This window comes from Engraulis encrasicolus, chromosome 18 (assembly GCF_034702125.1).
Source record: "Engraulis encrasicolus isolate BLACKSEA-1 chromosome 18, IST_EnEncr_1.0, whole genome shotgun sequence".
Classification (NCBI taxonomy): domain Eukaryota; kingdom Metazoa; phylum Chordata; class Actinopteri; order Clupeiformes; family Engraulidae; genus Engraulis; species Engraulis encrasicolus.
In genome coordinates, this window is record NC_085874.1 from 9,423,060 (window position 1) to 9,441,573 (window position 18,514).

At 43.9% G+C, this 18,514-nt stretch overlaps 1 protein-coding gene across 1 annotated transcript in view; it reads left to right on the forward strand.

Annotated features, from left to right (window-relative positions):
* Positions 1-7,542: 7,542 nt before the first annotated feature.
* LOC134468989 (uncharacterized) overlaps positions 7,543-18,514 on the forward strand; it is a 34,387-nt gene continuing 23,415 nt past the window's right edge. Inside the window, exons 1-7 of the mRNA XM_063222958.1 lie at positions 7,543-7,929; positions 8,672-9,167; positions 13,408-13,994; positions 15,692-16,193; positions 16,436-16,666; positions 16,933-17,959; positions 18,389-18,493. Of these exons, the coding sequence (XP_063079028.1) occupies positions 8,754-9,167; positions 13,408-13,994; positions 15,692-16,193; positions 16,436-16,666; positions 16,933-17,959; positions 18,389-18,493 (2,866 nt within the window). The 5' untranslated portion in view covers positions 7,543-7,929; positions 8,672-8,753. The remainder of the gene's footprint in view (positions 7,930-8,671; positions 9,168-13,407; positions 13,995-15,691; positions 16,194-16,435; positions 16,667-16,932; positions 17,960-18,388; positions 18,494-18,514) is intronic.

Below are 18,514 nucleotides of genomic sequence, written 5' to 3' on the forward strand. Positions count from 1 at the left end.
GTCATTGTCACTGTGACACACCACTCCACAGCGCACAAGTGTTCACTGCACATTGCACAACAAAATTGCATTTATGCCTCACCCGTGCAAGGGGACAGCCCCCAATGGCAGCCCAAGGGAGCAGCCCCCAATGGCAGCCCAAGGGAGCAGTGCGGCGGGATGGTACCATGCTCAGGGTACCTCAGTCATGGAGGAGGATGGGGGAGAGCAATTACTCCCCCCACCAACCTGGCCGGTCAGGAGTTGAACCGGCAACCTTTGGGCTACAAGTCTGACGCCCTAGCCGCTTACCGCCCCAAAAGCCGAGGGCGGCAAAAGTTTAACTTTATCTAAGAATATGTAATGAGCTCGGCGCCAGCAGGCGTCAGCCAATGGAATGTTCATATTTTTCTAAACACGAGCTTTGGTTGGTAGAGATTCCTGGTCGAACGCTTCAGGTTGAATCTTTTGCCGCGTTCAACGCCCCTGACCTGTGCTTTCCAGGCAGGAGTCAGCAGCGTTTTAGCCGGCGGTGTAATTGCACGGTCAACACACCGAATCTGGGACAAATCCACACATCCGTTCAAAAGTTATTGCGTTAACACGAAACACCTTATGCAGTGGCGGCAGCACGGACACGGCGCACACAAAACCATACCTCCCGAATACTCTGCGTTTGGGGAATATAAAAATAGGGTGAAACATAGTCAAATGTTCTATCAAACAGCTTCCTTGGTGGAGGTCTGCACTCTCTGAGTGCATTTCTAGTTAGTGATGCTTTTGATAAACAGGGTGTTGGATTTTGGGATAGGGGTTTAATTCATTCATTAAGCATTCATTAAGACAACATAGCCTACTAGTAGTCTGCAAAAATACTGCTGAAAAATTGCAGTTTTTGACACTGCAAGCAAATGTCATCTTGTATGAGACTTCCAGATGTTCAGAGCTTTCCAGACTTTCCAGCATACCAGTGACAAAGTAAAAAAATCCTTCACTACTTTAGACCTACTTAAAGGTGCACTGTGTAATATTTGCAATAGTGTATTTCCAGAATTCATGCTGCCCATTCACAAATGTTTCCTTTTTCACCAATACTTATCCCATCAAATTCTGTATTCATTATGACTGGGAAAACTTCACTTTTCATACATGAAAAGGTGGATCTTTGGGGGGCGCTGTGGCACAGCGCGCTAAGCTCCCCACATTTGGGCTTACATTGCCCACGGGGACCCTGGTTTGAATCCGGCCGGGGTCATTTCCTGGCCCTGCCCCATCTCTCTCCAAATCATTTCCTGTCTACTCTCACACTGTCCTGTAATAGGCCAAAAGGTCCTGGCAAACCAGACTAAATGTGAGATTAAATGTGAATATTTAGTCTGGAGGACCCGATCAATGAGACATCGGAAGATTGTTGATGGGAACAACCCATTGTTTTTCAAACCGTGTCTGTGCCTATAGGCCACCACCGCTCTGACCAAAACCTTGCCTGCTTTGCATCCAAAGATTCAAAACAAAAGCATCCAAAGATTCAAATCAAATATTCTGCATTGTGATTGGTCTGCTAGTTTCAGGGCCTGGAGCATTGTCAGAGGCCAGACCCACTCGCAGGCAAAAATAATTTTGGCCACTGCCGGGTGGGGCTATAGGCTACCAGTTTATCCTAGTTTCATACCAGTTTATTTTTTTGTATAAATATTCATGAAAATAGGCTATCAAATTTGGCAACAGGCAGCACACTTTCAATGAGCAGAATAGTTGCTATTAGTTGTTATCTACTGGCCACCATCCCACAGTGCACCTTACACCATATTTTTTGGACTTTCGAATTACTTTCAATTTTACTTCAATATGCATTTCTGAAATAAATTGTGTATTTTCACTCCAATAGCCTACACTCTTAATTTGCCAAATAGTTACTCATTACGAAAAATAGGCCTATATCTCCTTACATGTTTGTCTCCTTCTTTATAATAAGGACAACAGTCAATGTGTGTGCGTGTGATGGCTTGTAGAGAGTTGCTTGTGCACAATCCCTGGTGCTGAACAAAAAGATTAGGCCTACGTATTTTTTGAAAAAAAGGTTCGCACACTTCTTTGGATTTTTCTTCTCCAAAGAAGTGTGCGAACCTTTTTTCAAAAAATGTGCGTGTGATGGCACCATTTTGATAGCCTATTCAACAGGTCATAGGCCTAAAATGCTTAATAAATTATAGGCCCTGTGACAGTGGTGTAGTCTACTTTTTTATAGTGGGTATGCTGTATATTTGAGCATTTTTTGAAGTGGGTATACTGTATATATTTGTGATCAATCAATTTTAAGTGGGTATACTGAAATCCCTGAAATTTAGAAGTGGGTATACTCCGTATACCCGCGTTCTACGTAGACTACACCACTGCCCTGTGACTTTAAGGTGCCAGAGAGGGATTACCCTTTCTTCCCACGTTGCCTATAGGCCTATTCACGTCAGTTAAGGTTATAAAAACCTTCTTTCTAAAGTATTTATGGAATAGGCATGGTCAGTGTTTGAACTAGCCTAATATTTTTTCACGTTTTAAAAATGTTGGAAAATTCTGAGTAGCCTACCTTTGACTTTTACTTGTAGGCCTACTTTAACTTTCATTACTTAGCCTACATTTAATTGTACATTAGTAGGCAAGGAATCCTATATAGGCTACACACTTTAACTGAGGATTCAGAGACTTAAACTTTTTAAAAAGTAGGCTAATATTTTAGTAAGTAGGCTCGGCTACCCATTTTTCTTGTGGATTTTCCAGTAGGCTAGGCCCTACACAACACAACACTACCCAGATAGCAGATATTTTGGCTTTGTTTTGGCAGATATCTGCAATTTATGGCTTCCTTTTGGCAAGCCATAAGCTTTTGGCAAAATTTTGGCATGGTTATGGTTGACCTGGGCGCCAGTGAATTGGGGCGTTCCTCTGGAAAGCAAAAAAAACAAAGATTTGGCTAAAATATGGGTTGTTTATGGGTTCCCACAACACATTAAAACGCGCGGACTGTGAATGAATGAGTTATGGCCAGGTTATGGCATGTGTCAGGTTAATCTGAACCTCGGGTGGAGAGCGGGACAGCAACGTTCTACATTGGTGCGCTTACGGCAACCCAAAAGACTGCCAAAATCAACTGTCAAGAGAAACTCGTGCTTGCCTCACTTCAGTTTCCCCCAGCGCCAGTGTGTGTCAGACTTCAGTTTATGCAGGTAAGTGCAGTTGACACGTTTTTATATTAAATACAACCGCCGATGACTTAAGAGATGAGGCATTTTGTGTTATCGGTTTTCATGTTGATTTCATAGGTCTGTGACCGTCGGTTTCCGTGTTATGCGCTGAAACTTAGATGACCTTTTAACAGGAGCTAAAACACAAACGTCTGTGACACACAACTGTGACATTTAATCTTAGTTGCTACCCTCATACTCAGTAACGGTTGATTAAGTGTTGTTCTGTGGTTGAAATTCACTTTCAGATATCAATGCCAAGGGAATTTCAATCAAAGAACAACAACACTAGCAGTATCCCAGCTAACTGCCCAACGACAGCTAGCAAAAAGCCGGGAGCTAGCTAACTCAGGCATGGAGCATCTTCTACTATCGGCACAAAGCAGAGCACTATCTATCTAGCAATATCTGTCTGTCACGGAAAGTGTTGGACTCACTGTAATTCTAGCCTACTACTGAAGCAATCGAGTGAATCTGCTTTTTTCTACATTGTCTTTTCAGATGTGCTGCTGCTGAAGTCACCCGGTGGAGGAACTTGTTTTTTGACAGGCATTACTACAGGTTGGTTCCACAATTTATTAACCTCTCTCTCTGGTCTAATCTTCGTTCGTTGTGAAAGTCCTTGCTTTTAATGTAACTGCTTTTAAGTATACGTCTGTATTGGGTAATGCAATGGTCGGTTTGTGTTTAAGCGCTGGCTATTTAACATTTAACATGTTAAGGCAGTGTGTATTGTTCAGCTATCAACAACAGGGGGTAAACCGTATACAGAAATGTGGCCCATGTAGGCCTATGTAATCTTGCTCTAACATTTGTAATACCTCAACACAGAGAGTAGCTTACTAGAGGTGTCAAAGGTAAAAGTAGAAGTGAATTCATGGTGAAATGTAAACGAACGCCTGCCCCCAGACCAGGATCTCTGAAAAGACTGAATAAGGGGGAAAAAACACCTCAGATATGCCTACTGACAAGTCCAGGGTAGTGGGAGCATTACTAATTATCAGAAAGCTTTAACAATGGCACATGATATAACATAGTGACTAGACTGTTTCACCAGTTATTCCTCTGTAGGCACACCCAATGAGATAGATAGCCTACTGCTTTGTTGTTATTGAAAAACCTAAAAGCTAGGTTAAAAAAAAACTCCAATTTGACCAGTACTCTGATCTTAGAATCAGTGGGCTACTATATACTCAAGTGCAAGTTATATGTTTTGGCAGGGTTTTGTTTGATTGATTATTGTTTTTTTTTCCTATTCTTTTTCTCCCTTTTACTTTTGACAATTCCGTAGATGGTTGTACAATCTACTGTAGCCTACTACTCATGTCATTTAAAATGTATAAAATATGAAATAACATCTATATTCTCTTTTCAGATGCTGTGCTGCGAACGGACACTGCAGTCACCTGTGGGAGTGGTCAATCAAATCGGATCTCAAAAACAGGTACCAAATTTTAATAACACCCCTCCCCCCTCTCCCGTCTATTACTCTATTAATCAAGTACATTTGTGCCGCCACTTGGCCAGGACACCCTTGTTAAAAGAGATTTTTAATCTCAAGAGGTTTATTTTCCTGGTTAAATAAAGGTTAAATAAAAGAAGAAAAAAAAATGTAATGCCACACTGTTTTCAAAGTTACTTTTGCATGTAGTAATTCAATTTGGTTTATCTTTTTATTCTTTCCTAGATGTCGCGAATCTGATCTGATCTACCTACCTCTATGTGGCAATAGAGTACCTGCTTTTACTGGCCAGGGGACCAAGATGAAAACAAGAGGCCTGTACCCAGACATCCAAGCACCCATCAAGTCACCCAGTCCTCCACCACCTGCCGTGCAGCTATACCCATCATCAAATCCAGCCACTTGCCCACCCTAACCAGTCACAGCATTTGGAGGCAATAAAGTATAATGAAATGTATTTAATTGTCTTGGTTTTTTTTTTTTCTAGATGCATAAATATTCCAGTTTCATTGTTGAAAATCATGCATTTATTAAATGTGCGATTTTCAACAATAAAACAGGAATATTTAGTGATCCCAAATGTAGCCATAATGGGGCCAAATGTCACTTATTTGTCTTATAAGTTTCTCTGTATACGGTACTTACATTTTAAGTATACAGGGAAACTTATAAGACAAAGAAGTGACATTTGGCCCCATTATGGCTACATTTGGGATCAATTATGGGTACATTATGGCAGTATTTAGGGTCATTTATGGCTGTTCTGGGAGAGTTATGGGTACATTATGGCTGAATTATGGGTACATTATGGCAGTATTTAGGCTCATTTATGGCAGTTCTGGGACAGTTATGGGTACTTTATGGCTGCATTTTGGCTGAAGGGTGGGGTCTGGAATTCCTTTTGGGGCCTTTAAGGCTGTACGTGGAAATCCCAAATAGGTTTTGGGTGAACTTTGGTCAATTTATGGCTGGGTTTGGTTGGTTTTGGCATGCCAAATTTGGGCCACTTTTGGCCCGGGGACTCAAACCGAAGCCAGCCAAAAGGCCAAGACACAATTTGGCCCAAAACTCTGCCAAAAACATTTTGCTATCTGGGTAGGCTAGAACAGGAACAAAAACACCCCTGGCCTATATATTCATTTTTTATTTATTCATATTCAGTTTAGCTAGTGAAAAAACACAACTGTGCAGATAGGCCTACTTGCTGGCCTATTTCAGACCTAGGCCTAGCCTACTAGTGTTGTATGTGTCTGCCCGGATCAATGTTGTAGATGAAGACACAGTGAAGACAGTGTGTCCGTCCGTGGTCACAGACAGACAGTCTGCTGGATCTGAGGAAGATTGCATTGCCAACGTTATTTTCCAATAGGCCACTTAATATCTAACAATGCATTGTCTGACACACAATTTTAAAGGGGTTTGCTGTCACAATGTTGGATGTGCCAAGCCCATGCACAACGGCGGCGAAAATGCTGCGGTCACGTGGTAGCACCGAATAGGCCTACACATTTTTGATAAACATCTAAAATAATTAGACCTACACGAGAGTCATTTGAACGGCGGGAGACGGTCAAATGCGGAAAATATATTTGTGGGTTATAAGCTACAGGATGGTCTGTCTCTTTTTCTGCCATAAAGAGCCATGGGTGCCAACAACAGTGCACGCACATCAGGCTACTTCGCCTTCGGCTCAAAGCAAGGTTTAGCCTACCTATTTTATTTTATTGGGATATTTATTAGGACGAAAACCTAAAAAAAAAAAAATCAACCAAACTCCATTCAATGCAATCGGCTATCACTGCATGAAAAAATAGCAAGCGTTAGCTAGTTTAACTATTAGCAGCCTGCTAGCTCAATGCACTTGGTCTCCAAGTTGGTGCAGCAAATGCCTGCAGCATTTATGTGCACTATTTCGAACGCAAAAGGGTTGAGGCCGAGCGGAAAAAACAAGCCAGGTTTGAAGACCAGTGCGCCCCAAATGGTTGAAGAACATTTGGGCTTTTAGTGAGCATGGATCCTTTTGACAAGGCTTTGACTATTAGCTCATGTAGCTACATTCAGGAAGTCAACCTGAGCAGGCTGACGACACGTCAGTTCTACAACTCATGAAGAATGAACTTTGACCGTTTTATTTACCACGATCGAAGAATTTTTATCTTATTCTGTTGTAGTTCACGTTCACGTAGTCCAAGTTATCCAACTAGCCACTGTGGTCAGGTGACACATTTTCTTACAATGCTACTAAGCAGTCTGTTTGACCCATTTTTGGCTGATCATTTTCTGCAAAACCCCAAAAGCAGCAAATCATCGTCCCTCCTCAGGTTTAGGCTATTTTTCCCCATTTGCCTGGTTGTGGTATAGTGGCCTGCTTTAAACAACGACAACTAAAGGAAAAAAAAACTATGTAAAAGTGCATTGTGGAAAATACAATTATATTGATGTGCTTATAATAATAATAATATTTTTTTTTAAAAAAGAAAATGTGATTCGTAGGACAAACATGCTTGCTAAAACTCGACTTTTCTCAAGACGGTGCGCATCCCCTTGATCCAGCCACTCCTGTTTTTTCGCCTTTTTTTCCTTGGCCATTTTGACCACAGAAGACGCACGGTGGAGTGGTAGCCTGCAGGCTGGCCTGGCACATAAACAGAAGCATGCCAAATCACTGGGTCTGTTGCATGATTATTAAAAACTGATAAAGACCTAGCACTACATGGTTGACATGAACATTTAATGGTGAAATATCAGGGAGAAGTGGCATAACTTTCTCCGTCAGGGAGTCGGTGCATTGTCCAATCCGAATAGCCGCCACCATGGTGACTCTGACGTCACCACTCGTGTGTGCACGGATGTTTGAGTGTGTGTGTGTGGGAAAGAAAGAGTGCTTTGGTGTTTCCCTCAGCTCGTGCGAAACACCTACAAAAAGTGCAAATTAGAAGGATTTGAAATACTGGGACAAATATTGCACGAGATGATTCAATGAGTTGAAGAGGGTACGACTTGTGTGCGTGCGTGTTTATCAGCTGACTTTGTGTTGTGCGCACGAGTTTACGCCTCGTGTGGGTCGAGATGGATTCCCGCTCCCTTCGTTCTACTGCTGGAATCACGCGCCATTGAGGGTTTACGTGCATGCGCTGTGAGCAGCAAAAATTCGACGTTGGTCTCCATTGCAGAGTTGAAGAAGTTCTTCGATGATCAGGAGTTGTGAAACAACTCTGCGAGACTGAAGCTGGACCACACTTAGACCTGGTTAGTATTTGCAGTGTCGCGCACTGATGCACGCTAACATGAATTCAAGGGAACATCAGGCGCAACATTTAAACCAAAAAAGTTAAACAAGCACGGCACGGCTAGCTATAGCGCACGCAGCAACCTGCTACATGTAGAAAATGCATCTTAGCTCCATGTTTTCATGGATGGATCTCTAACTTAAGCTACATTACGTTTAGAGTTTTGCTGTTTGACTTGTACTGGTGTGTTAATTTGTTTGCTTCTCATTGTATAAGTTTTAAGATGGTGTGACATTGCAAACGTAAATTCTGCGTCGACCAAATAATCTCAGGCCCCACCTGAAGAGAAGTAGCTAGCTACGACAGGCAAACAGGAAGTGTGTTTGGCGTGTTTTGTTTATTTCACTTTTGTGGACATTCGTGGGCAACTTACTCAAATAATGTTTTTGTATGCACTGGCATTCAAACACATTTTTAAAGTTAAGTTTGTGTGAATTACCAGTTAGTGGGACAAGTGAAAGGCAGTTTCTCTGAGTCAAATGTTAGCACACATTCCTTTCCATTTGTTTTTCTAGTAGGAAAAATTAAATCTTGCAATGCAATTGTTTTATAAGTTGGTAATACGCATCTGCATGTGTGTGCTTACCACTTAATGGCTAATTCATATTTTTTACGAATTTAGCTGCTCTTGAATGTACAATTTTGTTTTCTTCCTCTTATACTGAATTGTTGTGATGTCCTGTTGTGTTGTCCCCTCCCAGAAAGTGAGCTGTGCTCACCAGGTCGTTGCTCTGCATCTTATCCAGTAAATCTTCAAGGTCATCTTGAAGGTCATCCAAGGTCATGGAGGACTGGTTTGGCAACTTGTCGAGCTCAGCGGAGGAGGAGGACGACGATGATGGGGACTGGAGTGCCTCTTCGTCATCGTCTTCATCATATCGCTATGGCTCCTCGCTCATGGACATTTACGGCAGCGGCGGTGGGGGGTACCCCGCCAAGGCATCTGTCAAGCCCCGTAACAAGATGGTGGCTGCGCCCAAAACCCGCAAGATGCCGGCGACGCCATCCAAACCCAACAGGAGCCCGAATCAGAAACTGCGTGTGGTTCTAACCAACTCGGACCTCTGGCGGGAGTTCCACGCGGTTGGCACGGAGATGTATGTCAACAAGCCGGGCCGGTGCATGTTCCCAGCGTGCCACTACAAGATCTCGGGACTTGACCCAAAGCGCCTGTACTTCCTCATCATGACCTTCCAGGTAGATTATTACCTCCGCCAAGGAGGTTATGTTTTCGGTCTCGTTTGTTTGTCTGTCCTGTCTGTCTGTCTATTTGTCTATTGGTCTGTTTGTCTGTCAGCAGGATAACTTAAACAATTACGAGCGGATTTGGCTGAAACTTTGTGGAGTTGTTGGAAATGACCAAAGGAACAAGTGGTTACATTTTGGTGGTGATCTGGATCACGATCCAGAACCAGGATTTTTTTTTAAAAAAAACAAAGGTTTCTTCACCATTGCTAGCCTAGAAATCTAGATGCCCCTAGTGACCTCAAATTGAATTGCGGGACATGATGACTTATGACATTCTACTTTCTGACTCCACAAAAAAAGGCAGGAAGACTTGTCAGAGGGCTGTCCTCCTTTGAGTGCATTTGTAGTATATGTATATAGTAATATATTTATTGCAGAAATGCTATTGTAAACATGTTCATATCAGTAAACTAAGGCCGGAGACATGCTTGCTGTGTGCCTATAACTATGCATGCAACCTTGTGCAATCAAGTACACATGCTTGCTTCAGGACGATCAGAGCACTTGGCAGGATACTGGAGGCATCATCTAGGGCAGTGTTTCCCAACCAGGGGTACGTGTACCACTAGGGGTACGCGAGCACACTGTAGGGGGTACTTGAAAAGATGTTATTATTATAACCAAGGTATGGAGCAGTCACATCAGGACAGAGAAAGCGATATAAAACATGGATTAGGGGGTACTCATGGCACAACTAAGAGGTTTAGGGGGTACGCGAGACAAAAAAGGTTGGGAAACACTGATCTAGGGCAGTGCTTCTCCAACATTTTGTGCTCAGACTAGAGTTTAGATTCTCTGCCCGAGCCCGAAGCGACCTGACCCGACCCGTGGGCCGGGTCAGTCCGGTATTTTCCATCACTATCCTCGAGTCGGATCGGGCCGGGCCGCTGACGCGATCAAGCTTTTTAAAAAAAACGGGCAACTGTTGGGTAATAATTAGACGAAATATTCTAAACACTAAGTTATTGTGTGAAGCCTGCAAAGTTGCACAAGTCAGACTACAAAATTGCAAAAGGCAGCATGAGCAGTTTTCTTCCACTGGCAAGCGTAATAGGCTACTGCTGTGCTGAATTGACTGGCGCACGCGCATGTGTGTTTCAAGGCTTGACACTGCCGGGCGCTATGGCGCCTATAAATCGACTTTGGCGAATAACAAACTGAGTTTCATATGCATTTGGCCATGATTTTTAAAAGTATTTAGTCTGGGATTTTGCTGTGGGCTTGAAAGCCTCCAGGCACTCGCATGTCTCCCATGTCAGAACTCTGTCGATGCTCCTCCTCCACTTGCGTCTGACTTAAAATACCACTGACAATTCTCCGGTTCAAATAAGTTAACCATCAACTGACAAGCGATGCAAAATCTATATTTTGCTATGCCTTTACAATCCAGTAGTGGTCATCATCAAAATGACCAAGGACAGATGTATACGACATGAGAAAAGTAAAGAAGTTTGAGATCAGTTTACAGCATGATGAAGACGATATTAAACGGACTAGTCAGCATGTAATGTTCCGCTTATTGTCGGTCTATTGTTATTTACCTGGATGCTTTTAAACAATATTCTTTATGTGTAGGCTAGCCTATAAAGTTGCACAAGTCAGACTACGAAATTGCAAAAGGCAGCATCATGCGCAGTTTTCCCTCAACTGCCAAGCAGGTAACAGTGCCGTTGTCCCCAATAACGTTATGCTTCCCAATCACTTGACTCACGCTGGCTGCTGCTGCTGTCGAGGAACACTTCTGTTTATAGGTTTTTTTGTTGTTGTTTTTTTTAACCAATATATCAGTGAACACAACGAAGGGCATTGCATTTTCAAAACCGTTTCATGCCCAGTTGCGAAGTCTGTTTGGGACTCAAAGCAATGGCATGCGCAGCATCGAATCACTTTCACTTTTACCTCTGCTGAAAAATGGTAGTGGATATCCAAGTAGGCTACTGTAGTAGACGGTCAAATTAAGCATTTCAGCGGACGATATACTCACGAGAAGTCCCAGTGACAGTGCATGCAAGACTTTGTAACTTTTTTCATCACCGGCCAAAATGGCTATTGGCACTGACGGACTGACGGAGTCTCACTAGGCATCTGGTTGGTAATTTATTGGGATATGATTTTTTTAAAAGAATTTAGTCTGAGATTTCTGTAGATGCTTCGCCTCCACATGCGTCTGGCTACCAATTCTCCGGTTTAAATAAATTTGCCATCAGCTGACAAGGCGACGCAAAATCTATATTTTGCAATCTGCCTTTACAATCCAGGAGTGGTCATCATCAAAATGTTCAAGGCAAGAGTATATGACATGAGAAAAGTAAACAAGTTTGAGATCTGTTTACAGCATGAAGACGATAGGACTCAACATGCTCCGCTTAAATTGTTGGCCGTTTTTGATTCATCTGGATGCTTTTAAACACACATATGCAACACTTGTCGTCCTTGTTGTATTGTTTATCAAGATAAATGTTAACAAATGTGTTTGGTTCACTTCAAACAGCTTAAAACTGTAGTTGACACCGTCAGCTATAACGTCCACAATATTAGGTAATGGTCGGGCTTCAATCGGTCTCTGGCTCATAATTTACAGTTAATGTGATGGGCCGGTCCGGGCCGGGCTCGAATGAGCGCGGGCTCGGTAGGGTCGGGTTTCATTCTTTAGGCCCGATCTAAGCTCTATCTCAGACCACCTGAACAAGTTTTGAGCTCTTCGAGTAACACCTTAACCAACATTACAATATCCAGAAAAGGCCTTTCCCTATTTGCTTTTGTGAGTAAACATAGGATGTAATGTTTTCCTAATGTGATTGCTGTGATTTCTAACTGCTAACAGACACTGAAGATCACACATCCCTTATGTATGCAGTATTGCTGTAGCAGGCCTATTGCAATAGCAGTAGATTATTAATGACTGTAGGCTATCTATTAAAGCACGAACTGCATTGTGCTGCATAATATAGCTTTTTTCTATTATACACTGGTTTGAATTTTAAAGTCCATCCAACAATTCTCACTTCTCACTCTGTCACACACTCACAGCAAACACACTGGAGATCTACATCACTAAACATGCCATTTAGCCATCAAAGACCGCTTCATCTACAACCTCAAATCACAAAAGCATGGCCAAAATGTGGATTACTAAACGGGAACATCCCCGCTAGGCGGCTACCTCGATCAATGTTTTAAATGCAACTCAAGCTAATTAGCGCTAGTTCAATGACTGACTTGTCATAATTTCAAGACAACTGATTGCCTGTTTTAGCTATTCCTAAATAGTGAACAGATGCTGACTGATGTTGCTTTTTATTCATGAGCAAACCTCAATGTTTTCTAATAATAGGGCAGTCAGAAATCGCTAGTTTATGTTGCTTTCCTCAACCACGTAAGCTAACAGAATAGACATTTAGGATTATCACTACGGTAAGTTAATTTTGGATAATTGCCTGGATCTATACCCTGTCAGACTGGACACATGTTTGCAGAGAAATGACATTGGTTTTCACCGTTGTATTTCATGCCTGTTTCTATCATCTGTATTTCAAGTCCTTTTTTTTACTCCAATTATGTGTCTACCTAATGCACTTATCTTTTCCACTTCACACACAACCTTGTCCATTTGCGGGGTCGGCAGCCATATAGTAAAAGTAAATGGCAATGCGAGTGGCATTGACAACTACAATCACATTCAGTAAAGGTTTGTCTTAATTTCTTGCAGCAGGCTTAGTATTATCCATTATGTTTCAAATGAATTAATTTCAACATGACTGAATAGATAGAGAAACGGACAAGTTTGCCCACCTCTAATGTAAACACTTGGTAACTTGAAAGACTTTGAAATGCAGTTTTTTACTGTCCCACTTTAAAGTCACAGCATCTTCATGAATTTGTTGGGTGCTGTTGGTCAGTCCAATTCAACAAAAGTGATTAATCCAAACTCCAAATAGCAAGCACATACGAAGGAAGATTAAAAAGCCTTCATTAACTTAGCTTCTTAATTTTCCTTTCTCTTTGCTTAATACTTGGAGTTGCCTGAAAAGAGTTAGCATATGGGAGATAAAGATAGAGATACACACAACACAGGGGAGAGAACAGACACATAGAGGGGGAAAGATGGATGGAGTGAGAGAGAGAGATAAAGAAAAAAGGAGAGAAAACCAAGTCAAGACATCTCTTCCTTCTCCACCTGGCATTCTAGATAATGGACCAGCACCGATACCGCTGGGATCCACATGAGGGCTGGGACCGCGTCTCTGTGGTGCGGGACGCGGATCGCGACCGTGACTCCGGAGTCTTCATGCACCCGTTGTCCCCGGCCACTGGTGCCCATTGGCTAAGCCGGGAGGAGGTGGCGTTCAGGTCCTTCAAGCTGACCAACGACTGGAATAACCATGACAACACGAACTTGGTGGCCCTACTCCCCAACCGCCGCTACATGCCGCAGCTCCACATTGTGCCCTTTGACCCTCGTCATGGCAACACAGTCGACATCGATGACCCGGCGGCTGCCACCTTCACCTTCCCGGAGACGGAGTTCTATGCAGTGACCACTTACCAGAACCCGCACTGCTCACGCCTCAAGATCCAGCACAACCCCAACGCACAGAAGAAGCTGCGGAACGCCAGTGGCATGTATGACAGCAAGGGGACACGCATACGCAAAAGCCACGCCCCTGGTCACGCCCCCGCCCGGCGCCACGCCAACAGTCCCCATGGAGATCAGCAGCAGCAACGGCGCAAAAGCCTGCCAGCAGGGGGAGCTCAGGGGCACACGGCCATCAAGGGGTGAGCACACACACACACACACACACACACACACACACACACACACACACACACACACACACACACGGGTGGCCATCAAGGGGTGAGGAGATGCACTTTTGGTAAAATAGTGAATTTCTCTTTCTCATTAGCCTGGCTTGCTGGGCTAACAAAGTGTGTCATTTCAAGCAAAATCTTTGAATTACCTCGCAAAAATAGGTTCACACAATTCCCAACGTGTTAAGTCCCACACTTAAGCTCCCATCTACTCAGTTTTGTCATGATGAAGGGCTCCTAGACAAACCTTTTATTACAGTGGTGTCTGTCTGACATGTATGGTTCATAATCAAAACTGAAGCCCAGTGGAGGCAGTGTCGTGTACACACTCACAGGGCTTAGCTTATTCACTAAAAGCACAGGTGCTCCTAAATGGAAAAAGTTAGGAGCACTATAACATTTCGTGAATTTTCTTGTTTTTTGTATTTAAAATACTGTGCTTATTGCAGCATTGCTTACTGCATCAATTATGTAGAGAGTAGGCTATGATGCAGTGTTTTCCACAACAAACATATTAGTCAAGGTGGGTGAAGGGTCAGCCAGAATCAGATATGTAACCACATGAAAAAGGTCTGTGTTGTGCAGTTTCATAAGTGATACACACACACACACGTTGCCTATCTTTTAAGTCAAGGTGAAAGGTGACCATACCTTCACTACAACGTGATGGAGTTTGGAGAAACCCTGAGTAATTTTATTTATTTATTTAAAGAGGGCTGTTACTTCATTTTCATGCACTAATCTATGCCATTTCTGTGCATCAAAAATGGAGAGGAAATCACACGGTTCACATTATTAATATTAGTATTATTATTAACATCATTATAATCATTATTGCTTCATCATTGACCCATCATGTAATCGCATGCTTACTGAACTAGTTGATGGACTAAGACTTAAACATACTATGTACTAATCCAACAGGCTCACTTTTTCCTGTCATTGTGATGACGGCGGTTTGGGAAACGCCATGTCAGAGACGTCTTTTAAATCACACAGTGATTGGCACAGAAAACTTGACTGGGAGAGAAGGACGAGATGGAGATGAAGCGTGTGCGCGTTGTAACTGTTGATGCCACCATGGTTCTGTGCAAGGCTGGTTTTTTTTCTGAGCTACGTGAGCTGACGTGGCTCCATCACAGCCAACACAGAATTCAAGTAGCAATGACCATCTTTTTTGATACACCTAGGCATTTGGTAATGGAAAAAAGCGAAGCTCTTGCAATCACGCACTCAAACTGAGGAGCAAAATGCAAAAGGGTTGAAGTACATACTCGCACATGTGCGTCTGTTTTATTTTTCTTTCTCGCACAATGACATTTTAGGTGCAATATGTGAGCAAATGCTTGCACTGTACAGCCCTGACACACACACACTACTGAGAAACTATTGCTCTCTCATGGTAATGACACATTTGAAATACAACATACATAGAGTCCCCCCACATGTGATGAGGAAGGACTGATACCATTTGGGAGGACAGATACCATTGAGGGGAGGGCCAGGTCAAAATTATCAACAGTCCACCATGCCATATGACCAAACCAGCCATGCACACTAAGAAACTATTACGCTCTCACAATGCATGGTAATGACGACGCATTTATAATTTAAACCACCACCACCACCTCTCTCTCTCTCTCTCTCTCTCTCTCTCTCAGTGGTAAGAATAGGCTTTCTCTTCCCTCCGCCAGTCGGTGGGCATCACGGGGTCTGAAGGCATCCAATCAAAAGCAAGTGCTACTGAAGGCATCCAATCAAAAGCAAATGCTACAGAAGACATCCAATCAAAAGCAAGTGCTACAGAAGACATCCAATCATAAGCAAGTGCTACAGAAGACATCCAGTCAAAATCGAGGGCTACAGAAGACATTCAGTCAAAATCGAGGGCTACAAACGACATCCAGTCAAAATCGAGGGCTACAGAAGACATCCAATCAAAATCGAGGGCTACAGAAGACATCCAATCAGAGGCGAGGGCTGGAGTGCGATGAGCAGATGATCTCATCAGATGAAGAGCCTGCTCCTCGGAGCGCTGCCGGTTCTAAGAAGCCCGCGGGCGGAACGCCACACTCTGCACCCTCCGTTGCCAAAGTTCCGCCCAGAACTCCTAAGACATTGAAGAAGGCAAGGGGGCGGCCACGCAAGATCATCAACACTCCGGTAACCATAGTTATACTATTTAACACCTTTATCTATAGATCAACACACCGGTAGTTAGTTACACTGTTTAACCTTTTTAACTCATACACTGGTAATAACTTAAGTTTAACACCTTTATCTACAGATTATCAATATACGGTTAGTTAATTACTCTGTTTAAACTTTTTAACTAATACACTCCTATCTATACACTTTGTGTGCGTGCGTGTGTGTGTGTGTTCTTGCCCTCGACTCTTCCTCAGTCGCCGCCGCGTAAGCCATCCCATAAGGGACGCATCACTGTGATGGCACAGCGCAGTTCAGGTGCCGCCACATCCGGCGCCGCCATGGCAACCATTTCCACCATGTCGGAGCCAGAAGGCGAAGAGGAAGAGGGTGATGAAGAGGAGGAGGAGGTGGAGGAAGAGCAGATGACACCACAGCTGGCGGTGGACGACATAGAGGGAATGCTCTTCCTGTCCTTCATCACCAAGGTAACCACAAGACAGTGTTTATACATACCCAGCTATTTACAAAAAAATGAAGACCTTCTTTAGTGCCTTTCATTACAAAAAGGGGTTTTTCTTCTGAAAACGAGTCTTCCTAAAAGCTCTGGCAGAAGTGTTGTTATCTTTGTTTATAGTAACTGCATCCTAGTTGTAGTAAGTGTTAGTGTTAACATCTACCAAATATGTGTGTGTATACCATAACGGGGTGTGTGTGTCTGTTACACTGACACATGTGTTATTTTGATTTGCAGGAATCCCATGATGTGCACGTGCCCATGCATAAGGACAGGCCTCCTCCTCCGTCATCTTCCTCGTCTCATCCACCGCCGACAGCAGAAACGACATCTTCATCGCCTCATCAGCCGCAGATGTCCTCTCCACCACTTGCAGCAGCCCTTCCTCTTCCTCCCCCTTCTTCATCTCCCCTCCCCACACCATCAGTATCATCATCATTGCCCCATTTTCCTCCTTCCTCCCCTCCCCCGCTCCCTCTGCCGTCAGAGCTGGCCGCTGCCGCCTCCTCATCCTTATTATATCTGCCGCCGCTGTCCCCACCTGAACTGCAGCCATCATCGTCATTACCCCAACAACAGCCATCATCATCATCATCACTGTGGCATCGACTATCTTCCTCTGAGCTTCCGCAAGTGGCAATATCATCATCATCGTCGCCTTGTGTGCCCCTGTCCTCCTCTCCCCAACCTAAATCATCATCATCATCCTCTTCATCTCATCATGCATCATCGTCATCATTATCTTCGTCTAATAATCCTTCATCATCACCGTCATCATGTCTGCCTGTTCCCTCAGGATCACTACCGAACTCTAATGAACCTTCATCATCATCATCTTCAGCATCACTACAGAGTTCTGTACTGCTGAACTCAGTACCACCTGCTGCTCCTGCTGCTGCTCCCACGGTGCTACTGCCACCCCCCTCGCCTCCCCCTCCCCCCTCTCCCTCGGTGTCCTCAACCTCACCTGAGCACCGGCAGGACCAGGCGGCCACTAGGGCAACAGGATCCCCTTCCCAAACCCCTTCCTCGGTCCCCGTGTCACCCCCTCGATCACCTGTCCCTCCCCTCGCGTCGTCATCGGCATCATCGCTACCTTCCGCTTCACCTGATGATCACCAAGGCCAGGCCGTAACCACGGCAATGGGACCCCCTCCATCAGCATCACCTGTACGCCTACGCCCCTCAGCGTCACCCGAGCATCGTCAGGGCCAGGTGGTAATCACGGCAATGGAACCCAAGGAGACGGGAGTTGAAGCGGAAGGTAAACCAAGTTTCTGGAGCTAATGTGTGTATGAAGTTTCTGGGGATCTGTGGCAATATATGTGACCCTACCCTGTCATATTAAGGTGTGTGTGTGTGTGTGTGTGTGTGTGTGTGTGTGTGTGTGTGTGTGTGTGTGTGTGTGTGTGTGTGTGTGTGTGTGTGTGTGTGTGTGTGTTTAAGTTGCTGCAGTGTATTTGAGCAGCTGGAAGAGGCATTGCACACATTTATTTTGCCCAAGTGTGTGTTTGTGTTGTGTGTCTGGCTGTGCATTATCTAACTAATATATGTTTTTGACGTCGTTGGGGATCAATGCGCATTGAGCAGGCACGTTATTTTACTAAAGTGTGTGTGTGTGTGTGTATTAAGCGGTTGGTGATCTTAGCAGGCACATTATTTTACTGAAGTGTGTGTGTCTATGTGCGTGTAGTTGTTGGTGATCTGCTGCAGTGTATTGAGCAGCTTGAGGAGGAGTTGATGTCCGATCTCAACTCATATGACCAACAGCAGCTGATACACCCAGCAACGGACCAGGGTGAGGACACACACAAACGGA